General features: G+C 57.2%; 1 protein-coding gene across 37 annotated transcripts in view; it reads left to right on the forward strand.

The window, feature by feature from the left end:
- FBRSL1 (fibrosin like 1) overlaps window positions 1–8,826 on the forward strand; it is an 84,074-nt gene extending 75,248 nt beyond the window's left edge. For 7 of the 37 annotated variants that reach the window (XM_025267861.2, XM_025267863.2, XM_025267872.2 and 4 more), the window contains 8 exons: window positions 67–135; window positions 286–318; window positions 535–606; window positions 2,150–2,279; window positions 4,546–4,623; window positions 4,787–4,870; window positions 5,048–5,255; window positions 6,726–8,826. In XM_025267861.2, coding sequence (XP_025123646.2) covers window positions 67–135; window positions 286–318; window positions 535–606; window positions 2,150–2,279; window positions 4,546–4,623; window positions 4,787–4,870; window positions 5,048–5,255; window positions 6,726–7,554 — 1,503 coding nt within the window. In that variant the 3' untranslated portion in view covers window positions 7,555–8,826. The remainder of the gene's footprint in view (window positions 1–66; window positions 136–285; window positions 319–534; window positions 607–2,149; window positions 2,280–4,545; window positions 4,624–4,786; window positions 4,871–5,047; window positions 5,256–6,725) is intronic. The other 30 variants (XM_025267873.2, XM_025267859.2, XM_044930321.1 and 27 more) reach the window with 12 other exon arrangements.
- The last annotated feature ends 8,770 nt before the right edge of the window (window positions 8,827–17,596 follow it).

Consider the following 17,596-nt stretch of genomic DNA (forward strand, 5'->3'; position numbering starts at 1 on the left):
GGTTTGGTGCCACCTGGGCACGGAGCCTGCAAAGTGGTCTCGTGTGGTGTCCCTCTCTCCCCTCAGACTTCAAACCCACTCGAGTTAACAGGCCGGGCCAGTGTGGTTCACACCCTCCTGCAGAAAGCCCCCGGGGTAGGTGGCAGTGGTGTTCTTGCCTCTCTCCGTCCCGGGTGGGCGTCCGGCCAGCATGGCTCCACGAGGCTCACACAGTGCCCCCTCCCCACCCCTCTGGGCTTGACCGCTTGCAGAGCCTGGGTCTAACACTTCCTCCTCTGTCGACAGCAGGTGTCCGACCCGTACCGGACAGCAATCAGGGTGAGTGTGTGCGTGCTTGCACGTGTAAGGTCTGTGTGTGTGCCTGTGTGTGTCTCACCTTGGGAGGAAGGGGCCCGGTGGGACCTTCCGGGAGGGTCTGAGGCCAGGGAGGACTCTCTTGGGTGGCACAGGGGTGCCCTGTGACAGCAGGGATCTGGGGGTGGGGAGTGAGGAGACGGTTCTGGCCGCGAGGCTGAGCCCATCCCCCCGTCGCAGAAGCCGGGGAAGTGGTGCGCTGTGCACGTGCAGATCGCCTGGCAGATCTACCACCATCAGCAGAAGATAAAGGTGAGCTGGACTGCTCGTCCTGCCAGCCAGGCCTGCGGCTCAGAGAGCGCCCTTCTTGGGCCAGGCCCTCCCCAGCGTCCACACATGAGCGCATGTGCCCCTCGCCCCAGCGCTGGGCCGGGCCAGCAGGGGTCGGAGCTGGGGAGCAGGACAAAAGTGTATGGGGAACTCAAAGTCACTTCCCACCTGTCACCCGGGATGACCCAGGCAGCGTTAGAGAGGAGCTGACCCTGCGGGCCTCCCTGCTGTCAGTCAAGCCCTCCCAGGGGTCCTTTGGCCTGGTCCCCCCTTCCCCCCAAGTGTTTATTAAGTGTCTGCTGTGGGCCATGGACAAAGATGAACCTAAGTGCTCATGGAGCCTGCATGCTCCTGGGGGGGACAGGTGGTGAAGAGGAACCCAGCTTGAGGCCATCCTCCCCGCAGTGGGTGATGCCAGATGCCCTGGCTGAGCAATTCAGGGAAGAGGCAGCCCTGGGAATCCTGGGGACTTGCAGCCAGGGGCAGTGGGCTGGGGCGCTGAGGGAGGCCAGGAAGGGACCCCACACCCTGTATCACAGAAGGGTCTCCACACTTTTTGTCTGTCATGTCAGGTAACACATTACCCTTACTCAAGGTATTTTTAAATCATCATGCCCTACTTCTACTGCTAAGTCACTTCAGTTGTGTCTGACTCTGCGACCCCATAGACAGCAGCCCACCAGGCTGCCCCGTCCCTGGGATTCTCCAGGCAAGAACACTGGAGTGGGTTGCCATTTCCTTCTCCAGTGCATGAAAGTGAAAAGTGAAAGTGAAGTCGCTTAGTCATGTCCCACTCTTAGCGACCCCATGGACTACAGCCCACCAGGCTCCTCCGCCCATGGGATTTTCCAGGCAAGAGTACTGGAGTGGGGTGCCATTGCCTTCTCTGCATCACGCCCTAAGTGGGTTACAAAGGACAAGTCACAGAAAGGGATTTATGATGGATTAACAGGCAGACGCTCAGGCAGGGTGCCTGGAAGGTGCAGTGGAGGAGGCAGGGTGGGGGCAGCCCTCTGTTGTCACCACAGCAGGAGGGACTAGGACGGACTTGGCCCACCCTGTGCCTCCCGTGGCCCTAGTGACCCAGGGACTGGCATCTTAGTTTAATTTAACACATTTAAATTTTAATACTCATGGTAAACTTAGCCATCGGAAAACTGGAGACTTGGGTATGGGCATGTACTTTTCCAACTCAACTTTACAAAATCGAAACAGTATTTCTAATGAAAATGTAGCATCCAAATTGAGATGAGTTTTAAGTGTAAAACACCAGCTTTCAAAGACCATATAAACAGGAGCGAAACGCCGCAATTGGGAACCTCCTATATCGACCGCGTGTGACGACGTTTCAGTTACCCCACATCGCTGACTTATGGTCAGGATGACTCTTACCTGTCTCTCCGCCCACTGAGCGAGGCCAGCGGAGCAGGGGGCATCACACCTTGTTGTCCAGCTCATCGGCAGCCTGGTGGCGAGCAGGACAGAGGCCCGGCCTCCGGCCCCTATACACGCTCTGTCCCGGCAGATGCAGCTGGAGCCCCACAAGCTGGACGTGGGCACCAAGCTGGACTTGTTCAGCAGACCCCCCGCCCCGGGCGTGTTCACCGGATTCCACTACCCACAGGACCTGGCCCGGCCCCTCTTCTCCAGCTCGGGTAAGGCGGCCTGGCCCAGGGGAGATGGCGGCCCCTGCCACCGTGCAGGCCTGGGGATGGCCCAGCAGACGCGGTCTCACCTTTCTCCTCTGGCTGGTGTGGGCGCAGGAGGGCTCCGGCTGCTTGGGCGGCGCTTTTGTTTCTCCAGCTGTAGCAGGTGGGGTCTGGCAGTCCTGCCTGCCTCAGGCTTCTCCCCTTGCCCCCTGGAGGTGTCCCCACAGGTGACCTGACCCTGCCCATGCTCTGGCCCATGTTCGGCTGTTGTCCGAATGGTGGGAAACTGCTCCAGAGCCTCTGTTCCATGCTCACCTCCGCCAGCAGCCACACCACAGCCTCACTGTGTTGGGGTCCCTAGGGCTACTCCTAGGCTTGCGGCGCTCCCAGGACTCAGCCTATGTCTCACACACCCCCAGCTGTATGCATTGCAGCCAAGGGACACACATCTTTCGGCCAGGAACGGGGGGAGGGTGGAAGTCGGGTGTCGCCTGAGCACTGCCTGAGGAGCCCCAGGGTGCACTTTATTCCCCAGAAAGGAGCCCTGACAACAGGGCAAGAGGCTGTCTCCCAGGGAAGCTTGTGGGGACCCAGCGCCCCGGCTTCTTACTGGGGGCCAGTCATGTAGGCACCTGTGTGTGCCTGGACCAAAACCCAGACTCCCGGAAGGAAAGCGAGTGCTCAGCACAAACCACACTGTTTGCACAAACAATCTGAGCACATGTGAGTGAGGTATTCCTATCAGAGGAAGGTGAGGAACCTCCTGAAACCCAGGTTCCCAGATGCTGGCTCAGGGCAACCATGCAGCAGTCCTCAGGTTGATGGTCTGGAACCCACAGGGCTGCTGCTGCCTCTTCCCCAGCTGTCAGGCCCTTGAAGGATGTCACCTCCTCAGAGGACCTTCCCTGACCATTCCACACATCCACCCCACTCACACCCTGCCGCAAGCTCATGCTCGCTCACCCCCACCCACCATCAGTGGGTGTTAGCCTGTTAGCCCATTAGCGCGCCGGTGTGATGGGATCATGCCAGCTGGCCTGTGAGCTGGCCGGCTCTTCCCAGCCCCCACTCCACCACCCTCATGGCCTCCAGTCCCCAGCCAGGGCAGAGGCGTCTCCTAGGTGTCTGGTCCTTCAGAAAGCAGAGTGCCTCCCATCTGGGCCTCAGCCCTGGCGGCCAGCAGACTTCTTAGGCCTTAACCTACAGACTGTGGCCTGGGCCCCCCTATGCTTCCTTCCACCCACGGCCTCGTCCTGCTGTGTGTGCACTTGCCCCAGCACATGCCCCACCTAGACCAGGGCCCTGCTGCCCTGCCTGACGCCTGGCCACCCGCCCCCCCATCTGGTGTGAGTGCTTCTTCCATCGGTGTGCATGCTGCCATCCTCTTCCCCAGGGAGTATCAGCTCGTTGGCCTTTTCTTGAGGTGTAGCTTTTTAAGGCAGCACGTTTCCCTGACTGCCCTCCAAGTGCTCTCATAGCATCCTCTTTAGCACTGGGACCAGCTGTTTCCTAACTTCTGGTTTGATCTCTTCATAAGGTCACTTAGAAATGAGATCACGTTTCTAGGTGGAAGCTCTCTGGGAACTAAACCTGCGTTTGTCTGGGTGGAGGAGCCCACCTGTGACACCCACGGCAGGCAGACGGCAGCACTCCATTGTTAGGGTCCCCTAACAGGTGGAGGGAGCTGGAGATACAGGAGGGGGCGCCCCTCTCACAGGTCTCACCAGAAATTCGCCTCTAGACAGAAGGTGGGACACCCTAAGCAGCAGGGTCTGCCCTTGACCCAGCAGCCCCTTCTCGGAACCAGGCCCACTTGGCTGCCCTCCAGATTCGGTTCTGGAGGTGTTGGGGGAGCGGGGCTGATGCTGCACTGATGCTTGTGGACTGTGGCCAGCAGCCAGGGGACACCACCAGAGGGGCTCAGGCCATTGTCTGTCTGGACCAAGCCACACCCACTGTCAAACGACCAGGATTGTTTGTTAGCTCTGGTCAGGACCTCGGAGGGTAGCTGGCTGCGAGAGTAGCCCCTCAAAGCTCAACCTCAGGCCTTCTCTCTGCCCTGTTTCTGCTGGGGGCTCACTACTATCAGCACCTCCCTCCCTGCTCCCCTGCATCGTGGCCTTCCAGATTCAGGGAGATGGAAGCCTACCTCCCAGCTGGTCCTGAGTTTGGATGGGGAGGTGGAGCAGCCAGGGTGCAGCCACCCTGGGAAGGAGGCACAGATGGGGCCCCAGGTACACCCACGCCTCCAACAGTCTTCCCCCCTCTCCAGGTGCCACCCATCCCACCGCCAACCCATTCGGACCCTCAGCGCATCCTGGCAGCTTCCTGCCCACTGGTCACTTGACAGGTAGGTGTCCCTGAGGTCTGTGCAGTCTGGCTGGCCTGTGCTGACCCCCCAAGAACCAGGGCACCCTCAGATTGTGCAGGTGGTACCTGCCAGGTTCTGAAGCCCCGGGGTGGGGGAGGGCCTGGTGCACACAGAAATTCCTGAGTGCTTGTTGCACCCACAGACCCTTTCAGCAGATCAAGCACCTTCGGGGGCCTGGGGAGCCTGGGCAGCAACGCCTTTGGAGGCCTTGGCAGCCACGCGCTGAGTGAGTGACCCCGCCACCTGCTCTCCCCTCACACGGGCACGGGCGTGCATCAGGGCTACAGGGACACCAGGCAGACTGTCGCCCCTCATCTCTTCAGGGCCTGGGGTTGGGCATCTCCCTGTGTGTGCTCCTCCCTGGCCCCCCGGCCTCACCGTCTGCTGCCAACCCTTTCCCCAGCTCCCGGCGGCGGCAGCATCTTTGCCCCTAAGGAGGGCCCCACGCTGCATGGCCTGCCCAGCCCCCACGAGGCCTGGAACCGGCTGCACCGAGCGCCACCCTCCTTCCCCACGCCACCCCCGTGGCCCAAGCCCTTAGATGCCGAGCGGGTCTCAGCCCTGACCAACCACAACCGAGAGCTGGACAAGGGCAAGGAGGAGCGGGACCGGTGAGTTGGGGCCCCTCCACTTACCCGTTCTGCCAGCTCCCTGCCCCCCAACTTTGTCTGGCCCCCACCCCCCACCCAGCACCTGCAGCCCCCAGCCACCTCTACTGAACCCAAGGGGGCAAACTGAAATCTGTGGGAGGACGCGAAGACTGCATCCTTGGGGTAGGAAAGACCAGGGGAAGGGAACCCCGGAGTCCACACACTCTCCACCTTGTTGCCACAGAAGACTCTTGCTGGGGCACAATCTGGGCAGGTACCATCCAGGATGAGGGTTACTTCCACCAAGGCCCTGGCAGGGACGGTGGGCTTCTGGACCATGGTAGGGTTTAGAGGTAGCTCAGACCCGCCGGGCAGTGCTGGAGAGGGGCTGCTGAACCACCAGAGGGTGCCAGGTCTGGGAGGTAGACCTGTGGGGAGCCCTTGAGCTGGAGGATGGGGGCTGAGGTTGTGTGTTCCCCCCTCTCGCCCCATGGGCAGCAGAGCTAGGCCAGGGCAGGGCAGGAGGGAGCCTGCATTAACGGGAGCAGCAGAGTCCGGGACTTGGTTCTGGAGGAGGCATGGGCCAGCCATGCAGACAGGAGCAGGGGAAGGCTCCCTGGCCAGCCCTTCCGGCCAGGTCCGGGCATTGCTGCAAGCTAGGTGTTGGGCAGAGCCTGAAAGGACAGTGAGGGAGGGGTGGCCTAGATGATGAGGGGGACATTGGTCACAGGCCCCAGGAAGGGTGCCGGGGAGCACCCCAGGGCCTGCTCACAGCCTACAACCATCACTGTCATTGCAGAGGGTCAGGAGCCCAGGGAGCTGCAGCCCCCGCAGGGACATCAGGGTCGAGGGCGGGCTGCAAGTGCAGTAAGGGTAGCCAGGTGCAGCAGTGAGGTTGGGGGGACCTGGGCACCTGATGTGCTCAAGCTCAGCTGCCCTCCCAGCCCCACATCAGGGTGGAGGTCATGCCCCCCCTTGCTCCCAGCCTCAGGGCCAAAGGGCTAAAACGTCCAGAGTGGCACCTCATGGGTAAGAACCCGACTGGGATGGGGCGGGTGGAACTCTGGTGAGCCCCAGCTGGGCCACACACACCCACCAGAAGGGGATTTCAGAACTCCGTCCCTCCAGATCAGTGGATCAGTGGGTCTGAGGCAGGGTGGAACTTCCCAAAGTTCTCTGGGTTCTGGTGGAGAAGTCTGTGCTTCTGTTGCAAAGTTGGGCTCCAGAGTTGCCCGTGTAGGGGAGACAGGTATGGGGATGCCCTTGTGGGTGTGTGGGTCATAATCACCATGTGTGTGTGGATGGGTGCCACTAGCAGTGATTCCACAGGAACCTAGCGTGCTAAGTGGGCACACACCCACACACACAAGGACCCTGAGGTCACTTCAGTGGACGGTGATGGTGCCACATTAGGTGGGAACTTGGTGGCAAGGAACTCGCTGCAGGGTGTCCCGTCAGGCTGAGCGGGGGTGTCTGTGTTGTCGCTCCCAGGGACCTCCTGGAAAAGACACGCCTGCTGAGCCGGGCCTCTCCAGCGGCGCCCGTGGGCCACCCAGGCAGTGGCCTCGTGCTCCGGGGCCAGGGCGATCCGGGCCGGCCCGGGATCCCCGCCGAACGCGAGGCTGAGCTCCGCATCAAGGAGAGCCGCTCCCCGGCCAGGGAGGATGGCCCCAAGCCTAGCAAGATGGCCCTGGGGGAGGGCCTGCGCCTGGCCGGTCTCCTGGGCCGCGAGCCCGGGAAGCCGCACGAGGCGCCGGCCGAGCAGCCCCAGAGCGACGTGAAGGTCAAGGAGGAGCGGGGTGAGGACGGCGACGTGCCCCCACAGCCTGGCCCGGGCCCCGCGGGCCGCGAGCGCCCGGCCTTCGCGTGGGAGCCGCCGCGCGACGCCTACCGCGGCCCGGAGCTGCCCCGCCGCGCCCCGCCGGGCCCGGGCCCCGCCGCCCTCCTCGAGCCGCCCGAGCGCCCCTACCGGGACCGCGAACCGCACGACTACAGCCCCGAGCGCCTGCGGGAGGCGCGCCGCGACGAGCTAGGGCGCGCCCGGGCCGCGCACCTGGACGGCGCGACACTGCTGCCGGCGCTGGGCGCCCTGCACTACCCGCGCCTCGCGCCCGCCGCACTGCACAACAGTCTCCTGGCGCGGACCCCGCCCACTGCCGCCGCCGCGCTGGGCGCGCCGCCGCCGCTGGTGGCCACAGGCGGGCCCCCCACGCCCCCGGGGCAGCCGCGGAGCAGGACTACGCCGCTGGGGGCCCGCGCACCGGGAGAGGCCCGCGACTACTCCCCGTCCCGCAACCCCCAGGAGGTGGAGGCGCGGTAGTGGCCGCGGGCCCGCTCCCACCGCGCGTGCGGGTCCCCTCCAGGAACGCACTGCTGTCCACTTTTCTAAACGTCCGTTTCTAGAACCTAAGCACAGTTCCATCGGCCCTGGGGTGGCGACGCTCACTTTTCCACTCGCAGCGTCGGGGGTGTCACACACAGCTTTTCTGGGGGTGATCTTTTGTTTTCCGAGCTTGAGATTAGGCTACTGGAAAAAAAAAAATTCAAGTTTGTACCTTTTTTCCCACAGGTAAGAAGCATTTTTAATAGATTTGTATTTTTTTCAACTTTGTGCTCTTTAGACACTTAAAAGAAACGAAAGACACTTTTGCTTTTTTACTTTTAGTTTGGTTTTGCAATTTAATGGCCTCAGATCTGTCTCCAGAGCCCCTGGGGTTTTTTTGTCTTATTTATGGTAGAAAAAAACGGTCATTTTGTCCAATGCACTGTGAGGCCCCCACTCAGGCCTGGCCCTGACCCTCCCTTGGTACTTGGAACCGAAGTTACAGATATATATTAAGATAATAATGTACAAAGCTTTTTTTGCCTTATTATGCAGAAGTGTAAAAGGGTTTCTTTTTCGGTTTGTTTTTTTAAAAAGAAAAATGAAACTGTAAATAGTCTGTTAATATAAATATATGATGTTATTAAATTCTTAACCTAGGTAGACTTTATAAAAACAGTTTCTAGAAATTTCTCTGGTTGTTTGTTTAAGGTGGTCACAACAACCCACCTGCTGTCAGTTGGAACTGCCCTCAGACGTTTAATGGCAGCAACATCCTTCAACTATGCAAGCGCTTGAGCGGCCAGGCCGCTGGGGGACCGCGGAGCGGCCCTGGGATGTGCGTGCACCTCGGGCTGGCTGTGTGGTGGCCTGGGGATCCACCCCAGATGAGTAGGGATTAGGAGGTAAAGAGGCTCAAGGCTGTTCACAAAGGAAATAACCTGTGTTTCTTCTCCACGGAGGCCATCAGAAGACATCGGTCTCATGTTCTCCCACCGGCCAAGGCTTTGGCATGATTTCCTTTCGGTTTCAGTCTTACTTTCATAACCCCGTGAATGTCACTGTACCCTCTTGTCAGTATCCCTTCTTTCCTGACGTCCACACCTGTGTCCTGAGCGTTGGCGCCTCGGTTTGGCCATCCTTGGCTGTTTGCTTTATTCCATTCTGTATTTTCAACCCCATGTTTTCACGATAGACCCCGGTTATTTTAAACAGTTTGTTCTCACATCAACCAATGAAGGTAAATACAGCCTTGATTTTGGATGAAAAGGTGGTTGAGTGTTTTGTGGGGCTTTGTGGCAGGTGGGGGTCACGTACCTGCCCTCAGTTCCTTCCGCCAACCCCTGGCTCCCACCCACCAGGGCTGCCCTGCCTGCCCTGGGCTTGCTCCCCCAAGTGGTTCCCTCTGCCAAGGCTCCTCCCTCTGGCCTTTGCTGGCATCTCCATCTTGCCTTCAACTGCTTTGGTCCCACAGTCCCCACCCTGTCACCTGCCGCATCATCCCTGCCCCAAACTTGTTCTCTGGGTTGTTTTTCTCTGTGCACTGGGGGTCAGGGTGCACATCCTCAGGAGGGCTGGGCTCGCCCCCTGCTACCCTAGCAGAGCAGGTGACCATTGTTGGAGAGGGGAGATCTCTGCAAGGAGGGGCGCAGGGGCAGAGCTGCTGCCCTGACCTGCTGGAGGAAACGCGTGGGGGTGCCCGCCCTGCAGTGGGGACCTCAGCTGCTTGTGCTTAGCACTCGGCCTATACCCCTACCCTGGCATGGTTTGGAAATGGGGCCCTGGCATTGTAGTCCAGTTGGATTGGCTTCCTAGGGTAAGAAGCCTGGCTCAGAACTGCCTGGAGCCTAAGCCCATTGGAGTCCCCATGGAGAGCTGGAGGTGCCCTTCAACCCCAGGGAGACGCTCCTGGTCACTTGGGGCCAAAGCACCCTCCAGGGCCTTCTCCACAGGAGTTTGGTTCCCAGGCACCAGCCCCAGCCGACCGGAGTGCCTCTCTGCTGCATGTCTTGGTTTTCCTTTGTCTCATTGGTAGCCTCCACAGCAGAGCGTCACAAGCGACCTGTCACTGTGCTCTGCTGACGGGCCATGGGAGGCTGGTGACCACACTCACCCTGGGCCAAAGCCACAGTGCTGCAGGGTCCCCGTGGAGCAGACACTGAGAAGCAGAGGCCCAGCCAGCTCAGCCCGAGGGCCCTGGGGCCCCAGCTGTAGATGTAGTTGGAGGATGGATGCCATTCAGGGACTGCCCTTGACTGAGACCACTTGGGAGCCCAGGGATATCACATGAAGGGATTAAATATTTGAGTTACAGCCAAATGACACCGTCTGCATTGAACCACAGGGACATGGGGAGTAGGCCTGTGCTTCTTGCCTGGTTTCGGAGGAGGGCCCCTGGCAGCACGTCGCCTGCAGGGTAGGGTTGGTATCTGCCCTGGGGCAGGCCGTCCCTAAGGCGCCTCGTTTCAAGGGGTCATGTTGTCTTATGGAGTGTCGTCCCAAAGGGCATGATTTTTCATGGAACAAAATCACTAGTGGAATTCTGCCCACTGGGGGGCGCCCTCCATGCTGGCACATTTCTGAACAACCATAACCTACGGTAAGTGGCCCATAGGGACCGTGGTCTGTCAGGCAGCACCAGCCTCCAGGAACCCGCAGTCCACTCTGGAGCGCCATCTCCAGGAAACGTCTATGAAGTTAAATGACTGTCAAATAAAATGTTTCAATAAAAGCATTGAAAGAATTTGTAAAATCCCCTAGAAAGTAAAACAAAAAGATAGTTGAAAATGTGAGAAAAGCTGAACAACCTCCCAGGATGTCCATCCTCCAATTAATAGAATTTGGGGAAGAATAAAAGCTAAGTGGAGTGGGACATCTTAAAGTAGCAATTTTAAAACATCCCGGTCAAATACCAGCCAAAAAAGACATTTCAGGCATGCGAGGATTCAGACATACATTCATTCACTGCGTCTTTTCTTTGGGAGCTGCTGGAGGAGATACTGCAGTAAAATAAGGGTGTAAACCAAGAGAAACAGGGTGCTGAGGAGGATGCCCGTAGGACCCAGGAAGGAGGCCTCCAGGGAGGTGCTCGCCGCTGGTCTTGCAGGTTTTCTCCATGTGAACTTCAGAGTTAGCTTCTCAAATTCTGCTAGTTTTGTTCTCTGGCCATTATATTGGGATAGCAATGGATTTATAGATAAATTTGGGAGGAACCGACACCTTTCCAATGTTGATCCTTCCTGGTCCATCACAGAACTCTCACAAATGTACTTGTTTCCTTTTCTCTCACTTGGTAAAGGTTTTAATTCCCTTCAGCTGTCTCACAGCTTATGTGTATTGCTAGGTGTCGTATGCTTTCAGTGGGCTTCCCTGGTAGCTCAGTTGGTAAAGAATCCGCCTGCAGTGCAAGAGACCCCAGTTTGATTCCTGGGTTGGGAAGATCTGCTGGTGAAGGAATAGGCTACCCGTTCCAGTATTCTTGGGCTTCCCTTGTGGCTCAGCTGGTAAAGAATCCACCTGCAATGCGGGAGACTTGGGTTCGATCCCTGGGTTGGGAAGATTCCCCTGGAGAAGGGAAAGGCTACCCTTTCCCTTCCCAGGCCAGAATACAGAATACTCCTGTATTCTGGCCTGGAGAATTCCATGGACTGTATAGTCCATGGGGTCGCAAAGAGTCAGACACAACTGAGCAACTTTCACTTCACTTCTGCTTTCAGTAAAGCTGTGTGTCCTCGTTGGTGCAGAAGAGCTCCTGGATCGCTTACCTGCTGTGTATCTGATCCCTTCCTGTGGCGTCAGTGCTGGTTACCAAGGGTAACCAGGCAGGAGGACTGTACCACTGGCCTTTTGTGGGCGGGTGGGGCTGGGGGACTCACCCTGGTCAGTGGTCATCCATGGAAGGGCCATAAACTGCTTCTGAGCAGGGGGGCATCTGATTGCTGGTGTGGCACCCCCAGGGCCTCAGAACTAGGACTGCTCCCAAGGGGGCTGCTCTGTGGGCCTGGCTCTTGGTGGAGGGGCACAGACCAGAGCCCTGAGACCTGGGGCTGTCACCAAAGCAGCACAACCTGACCTCTGTGGGCTAAGGTGCCGACCGAACCCTCCTACCAGTTCCAGCAGTCTTTCTGTTGATTCTCTTACTCTCCAGGTAGACTGGGGGGTCAACTCCAAGAAGCAACAGTCTGGCTGTCCTTCAGCATTTCTCACTGACCCCTTGGGCTGCCCCTGAGCTGGGACTTCCCCAGAGGATGCCCACTGTTCAGCATGATACATGCTGTACAAATACAGTGGGGACTTTGATGTTCAGTTGCCAGGTTTTCATCTTGGTTAGCTCACTTTTTAATTTTTAAATGAGACACAGATCTCATTATTCTCCTTGAGTCTGCTCATGTCACACATCACACAAGCAGCTGTCCTAACACTGAACCACCTCTGTGCTGATGTGCTTGAGTTCTTGTGGAAAGGCCAAGTCTAACCATGCAAACCCATTCTCTCCTGCATGACCATCGCTGCCTTGAGTCAGGCACTCTTAGGTTTTTTTTTTCTTTTTCAATATGCAATTTTAATTTATTTTATTATATTTATAATTTTTTTTTAATTGCAATGGGTCTCCTTTGCTGCTCTAGTTGCGGCAAGCGGGAGCTACTCTGGTTCTGGTGTGCAGGTTTCTCATCGTGTGGCTTCTCGTTGCAGAGCACAGGCTCTAGGCTCTTGGGCTTCAATCAGTACTTGTGACACGTGGGCTCCACAGTTGCAGCTCCTGGGCTCTAGAGCACAGGCTCAATAGTTGTGGCACTGGGGCTTTGTTACTCCACAGCATGTGGGATCTTCCTAGACCAGGGATCGAACCTGTCTCCCCTGCAGTGGCAGGCGGATTCTTATCCACTGCACCACCGGGGACGTCCAGGCACTCTTAGTTTTAAAGTGATTTTGTAAGTTGCACCCTCGACCACTTTTAACCCAACAGCTCTTTGGTGACCAAATTTTATTCTACTTCCCTGAGTCCTGGTGGGGGAAAGTTGAGATGCAGTTTCCTGTGTCTCTGTGGCTGCTTAACATGTTGCCTGGCAACCTTGCCAACATCTTTCTGAGGATGTCCTGTTTGCCTGTGACCACATCTGTCCCCCCAGGAGGTCCCGGCAAGCCTGCTCCTGGCCAGGACACTGACCCTTTCTGATCTTCAGCATTACTCTGTGGTTTTAGAGACAATTTGGGCAATTTTTATCTTTGTGAGGGCTTTCTTGGTGGCTCAGATGGTAAAGAATCTGCCTGCAATGCAGGAGACCTAGGTTTGATCCTTGGGTTGGGACGATCCTCTGGAGAAGAAAATGGCAATCCACTCCAGTATTCTTGCCTGGAGAATTCCATGGACAGAGAATTCCATGCAGGGCTATAATCCATGGGGTTGCAAAGAGTAGGACACGACTGAGCGACTAACATTTCATTTAATCTTCCTGGGAATGGATCTGCTCTCTGAGGAACGTGGGCACCTCGGTGTGCAGTCCACACCACACACTTCTTACCTTCTTTCAAACTCTTTCCTCTGAGACTGTGTCACCTTTCACATTCCTCAGGCTCATTGGTGTTTCCCCTTTTGTCAATCAGACTCTCAGAGTTTTGTCTATTGTATTATATTTTGCAAAATCCAAACCTCTGGGTCTTCCCTCCATCCCACGCCCTTTGCCCAGGGGTGCCCTGGGATGTATCATTCCCCTCCCCGGCCTGCTCCCCAGCAAACCTCCCACAGGGCCCACACCGACTGGAGGCTCTAATTGCCATATTCATCACTCAGGGTATAAATACCACAAAGCACCTGCTTTCTCTCCACCATGTTATTGAAGCCACAAAGTACTTCCAGGGGTGTGGTTGCCCCCAAGCCTCAGAACCTCAGAGATTAACCGCCTAGAGACGATCTAAAAACCCTACCCTGGGGAACTAACACCTTTTGTTACCTCTTATCAGAGTTTGTGGGGAGGCCACATGGAGTAAGTCTGTCTAGTGATGGCCACCAACCTCACCTGCGCCTGTCCCCATGCACGCAGCAGGAGTCAGGGCACCCCTCCCCTGACCATCTCCCCCATCGTGGCTCCACATCCTGGAGAATTTGTTTGGGGGACCCACGCAGCTTTAAACCAGAGCTGCTTAGTGCAGAAAGAGGTTGTGATGTGCAGTGACCACCAGGCAGATCCCACGCTGAGGGGGCGGCTTCATCCCTCACACTTTTTTAAAGAGATGGGGCCGGTGCCAATGGTTCACAGGCAGGGGAGCCTCGGGCTTGGCCCTTCTTGATGCTGGAAGCCTGCAAAAGTGTCAGGAGTTTGAGGGGCCAGTTTCCATTTAGGAAGATAAGCGGAGATGGTGGTGGGATGGTCTCTCAGTGTGAATGTACTTAAGGCCCCTGAGCTGTGCACTTAAAATGGCTAAGAAGGAAATTTTTATGTCAAGTGTATTTTACCACAATTTTTTAAAAGTTGTATTTCATGACTACAGAATAAAAAGTTTGGGGAGGACTTCCCTGGTGGTCCAGTGGTAAAGAATCCACCTGTCAATGCAAGAGATATGGGTTTGATCCCTGGTCCAGGGAGATTCCACATGTCACGGATCAGCTAAGCCAAGGAGCCTGCAGCTACTGAGGATGAGCTCAAGAGCCTGTGCTCCACAACGAGAGAAGCCACCACAATGAGAAGCCCGGGCACCGCAGCTAGAGAGTAACCCCACTCGGTGCAACTAGAGAAAAGCCCGCAGGCAGCAACCAAGACTCAACACAGCCAAAAATAAATAAACAAAAGAACTGTGGGCTCACACACACACACAAATGGTTTGGGGGAAAGAAGCCAGGAAAACTGTAGCCCCACTCCCCCACACCACAGGCAGGCGCATTTTGCATGTGAACTTTGGGGGGTGACGACGCCTTCGAGGGAGGCATGCCGTTCTCACTTCTCAGAGGAGGTCGTCCTGTCCTACCCATGACGTAGGAGCCCTTGGGTGAGTTGCTTTGAACAAAGAATCACCCGAGTTCCTTCTGCAGGGATGTGTCCCAGGCTGTGTCCTACCCACCCCAGCAAAGTCCCCTTGGTCACCCAGCTGTCGGGCCTCAGACAGGGCTGTGAGCAGGGCCACCACCAGCGAGTGATACCTTTGAGCCCCTGTGGAAGGTGGCCCTCGGATCACCAGTCACCAGCTCCCCTGCAGATCCCCTCCTCCTCTCTGGCCAGCCCTGGACAGTAGGTGCATCCTTGGGTCCCTTCTCCTAGGAGTTCTCTGTCACCAAACCAGGGCCACCAGGATGGTGAGGAGGCCAGCGGGGGTGGGGGACCTTCAAGGGAACAGACAGGAGGAATCCCACGTGGTTGCTCCTCTTCATCTCCTTCTCTCCCCAGGGCCTGGGGCCTGGCAGCTCTTTCCTCCCATCTAACATGTTTCCAAAATGTCTTGGAGGTGTTGTGTGCTGAATTTTGTCCCCCCAAATCCAGATGGTCCGTCTAGTCAAAGCTATGGTTTTTCCAGTAGTCATGTGTGGATGTGTGAGTTGGACTATAAAGAAAGCTGAGCACCGAAGAATTGATGCTTTTGAACTGTGGTGTTGGAGAAGACTCTTGAGGGTCCCTTGGACTGCAAGGAGATCCACCCAGTCCATCCTAAAGGAAATAAGTCCTGAATATTCATTGGAAGGACTGATGCCGAAGCTGAAACTCCAATACTTTGGCCACCTAATGCGAAGAACTGACTCATTGGAAAAGACCCTGATGCTGGGAAAGATTGAAGGCGGGAGGAGAAGGGGACAACCGAGGATGAGATGGTTGGATGGCATCACTGACTGGATGGACATGAGTTTGAGTAAACTCCGGGAATTGGTGATGGACAGGAAGGCCTGGTGTGCTGCAGTCCTTGAGGTCGCAAAGAATCAGACACGACTGAGCGACTGAACGGAACTGAAATCCAGATGTTGAAGCCCTGACTCCCAGGACCTCAGGATTTGAGTGTGTGGAGAGGGAATCTATAAACAGGTGAATGAGGTCAAATGAGGTCATAGGGTGGGGCTAATCCCACAGTTCTGGTGTCCTTATAAAAGGAGATCAGGACACAGACATGGGACGACCTCGTGGGGACCTGAGGAGGAGACAGCGTCCACGATCCCCACCCCACCCCCCGCCGAGGCTCTGTCAGCTATGCGGGGGCCTCTCAGGCCCTGGACACCACGTTCTCCACGTTTGCCGAGAAGCGCCGGCCAGGAGGGGACCAGGTTTTCCTGGAGGCCGAGGAACCGGGTCTCCGCTGTTTCCTGGGGAACAGCCCCCGGATAAAGGCCGCACTGGCAGGGTCTCAGGTTCCGAGGACCCCGGGGTGGCCACCAGGAATCTCCTCGCACACAGGTGCTCCCCCCGCATTAACCTGAACGAGGCCGGGACCCAGTGGGCAAACTGCTGTTTTCCCGATGAAAAGGGAAAATGTCAGGGTCTGTCCGCACCCCCGGAGGAGCAAGCACCTGCCAGCTCCCGGGGAGCCTGGTCGACTGTCGGCCCACAGCGCCCCCTGGCGGACCCGGGTGGTGCCGGCGCAGCTGCAACCACGTTCCTCGGAACCTTCCTTTCGCTGGCGAGGTGCCGACAGGGGCTGCTGTGGGTGCATCAGAGAGATAAACAGGCAAAATGTCCGGATCCCCGGGAGGTCCCGACGCCCGAGGAGACAACGAGGGGCTGGAATTAGCGTGGCCGGGATCCTGCTGAGAACCAGACGTCAGAGTACCGGGAGTAGGGGGGGCCCCGAGGCCCTGGGGCGGATCCTGAGAAATCCCTGCGGCGGGAGACCGGCCCCAGAAGAGCGGAGCGAGGGGGTGGGTGGGGCAGGACCTGGGCACCGTCCACCCATCCCGCTCCCTGGGCAGTGGAGAGGACCCTCGCCACAGCAAAGCTCTGGCTGGCCTCTACTCCAAGTGTCTCAAGAACATTCTGAGCTAAGGTGAGGGATCCTTCTGGTTTTGTTGTTTTTATTTTTGCCCCCGTGGCTTGTAGGATCTTAGTTCCCCAACCAGGGATTGAACCAGTGTTCCCTGCAGTGAAAGTAAAGTCCTAACACTGGCCCACCTGGGAAGCCCCAGCTTTGTTCTTAAAGAATGAACTGCAGTCACTCTGGGATCCACTTCCTGTCCCCTGGGTTGGCCAGGACCAAGAAGACAGATGGTAGCAGGCGTTGTCCAGGGTGTGGACAGTTTGGAGGCCTCGCACAGGCCCTGGGAGTGTGAAAAGGCGCAGGTGTGCTGGAAAGTCATCTGGCAGTTTCCTAAAAGGTGAAACGTGGAGTAATCCTCAGAGCCAGCATGCCGCTCCTGATTCACGCCCAGTGGATTAAAACCCGTGTCCACAGAGAACATGCATAGGAATGTGCACAGTAGCTTTACTCATAGTTAAACTGGAAACAACCCGAACGTCCACCCACCGATGATGGACAAACAACATGTACAAACTCAAATGGAACAGCAAGGAACAAAGTCCGGCCACAATGCAGATGAGCCTGGAGAGAATCACCCTCAGTGAAAGAAGCCACTGTGGCCACAGATTGGGCAAGTTCGTCTACTCGGAGTGTCCAGAGCAGGCAAATCCGCAGAGACAGAAAGTGGACTAGTAGTGGCCTGGGAAGTGGGGAGCGAGGGGTGGAGCGAGGAGGGGAAGAGGGAGGGGAGAGGAGGGAGCCCAGACGGGGAGGGACGAGGGAGGGGGACGGAGGGGTGGGAAGAGGAAAGGGGAGGGGCGAGACCGAAGCTGGGGCGGAGCCTGAAGGCCTCTCTGGCTTCCTACAGACTCGGAGTAGAGAGGGACGTGGGAGGAAGGAGAGGGAGAGGAGGAGAAGGAAAGGAGGGAGAGGGAGGGGAATTTTTTTTAACAGAGCCCCAAAAAGCAGCCTGGTATCTGCAAGATGGGTGAGGGCACAGAGGAAGGCGACGGTAAAATTTCTGGCGCTCTGGAAGCAGAGCAGCCAATTGTGGTGTTCGCCTCTAGAAGCCACTAGAGGGAACAGTTTCTAGATCAGCCAGGACTTCAGC

This window comes from Bubalus bubalis, chromosome 17 (genome assembly GCF_019923935.1).
Source record: "Bubalus bubalis isolate 160015118507 breed Murrah chromosome 17, NDDB_SH_1, whole genome shotgun sequence".
Taxonomy (NCBI): domain Eukaryota; kingdom Metazoa; phylum Chordata; class Mammalia; order Artiodactyla; family Bovidae; genus Bubalus; species Bubalus bubalis.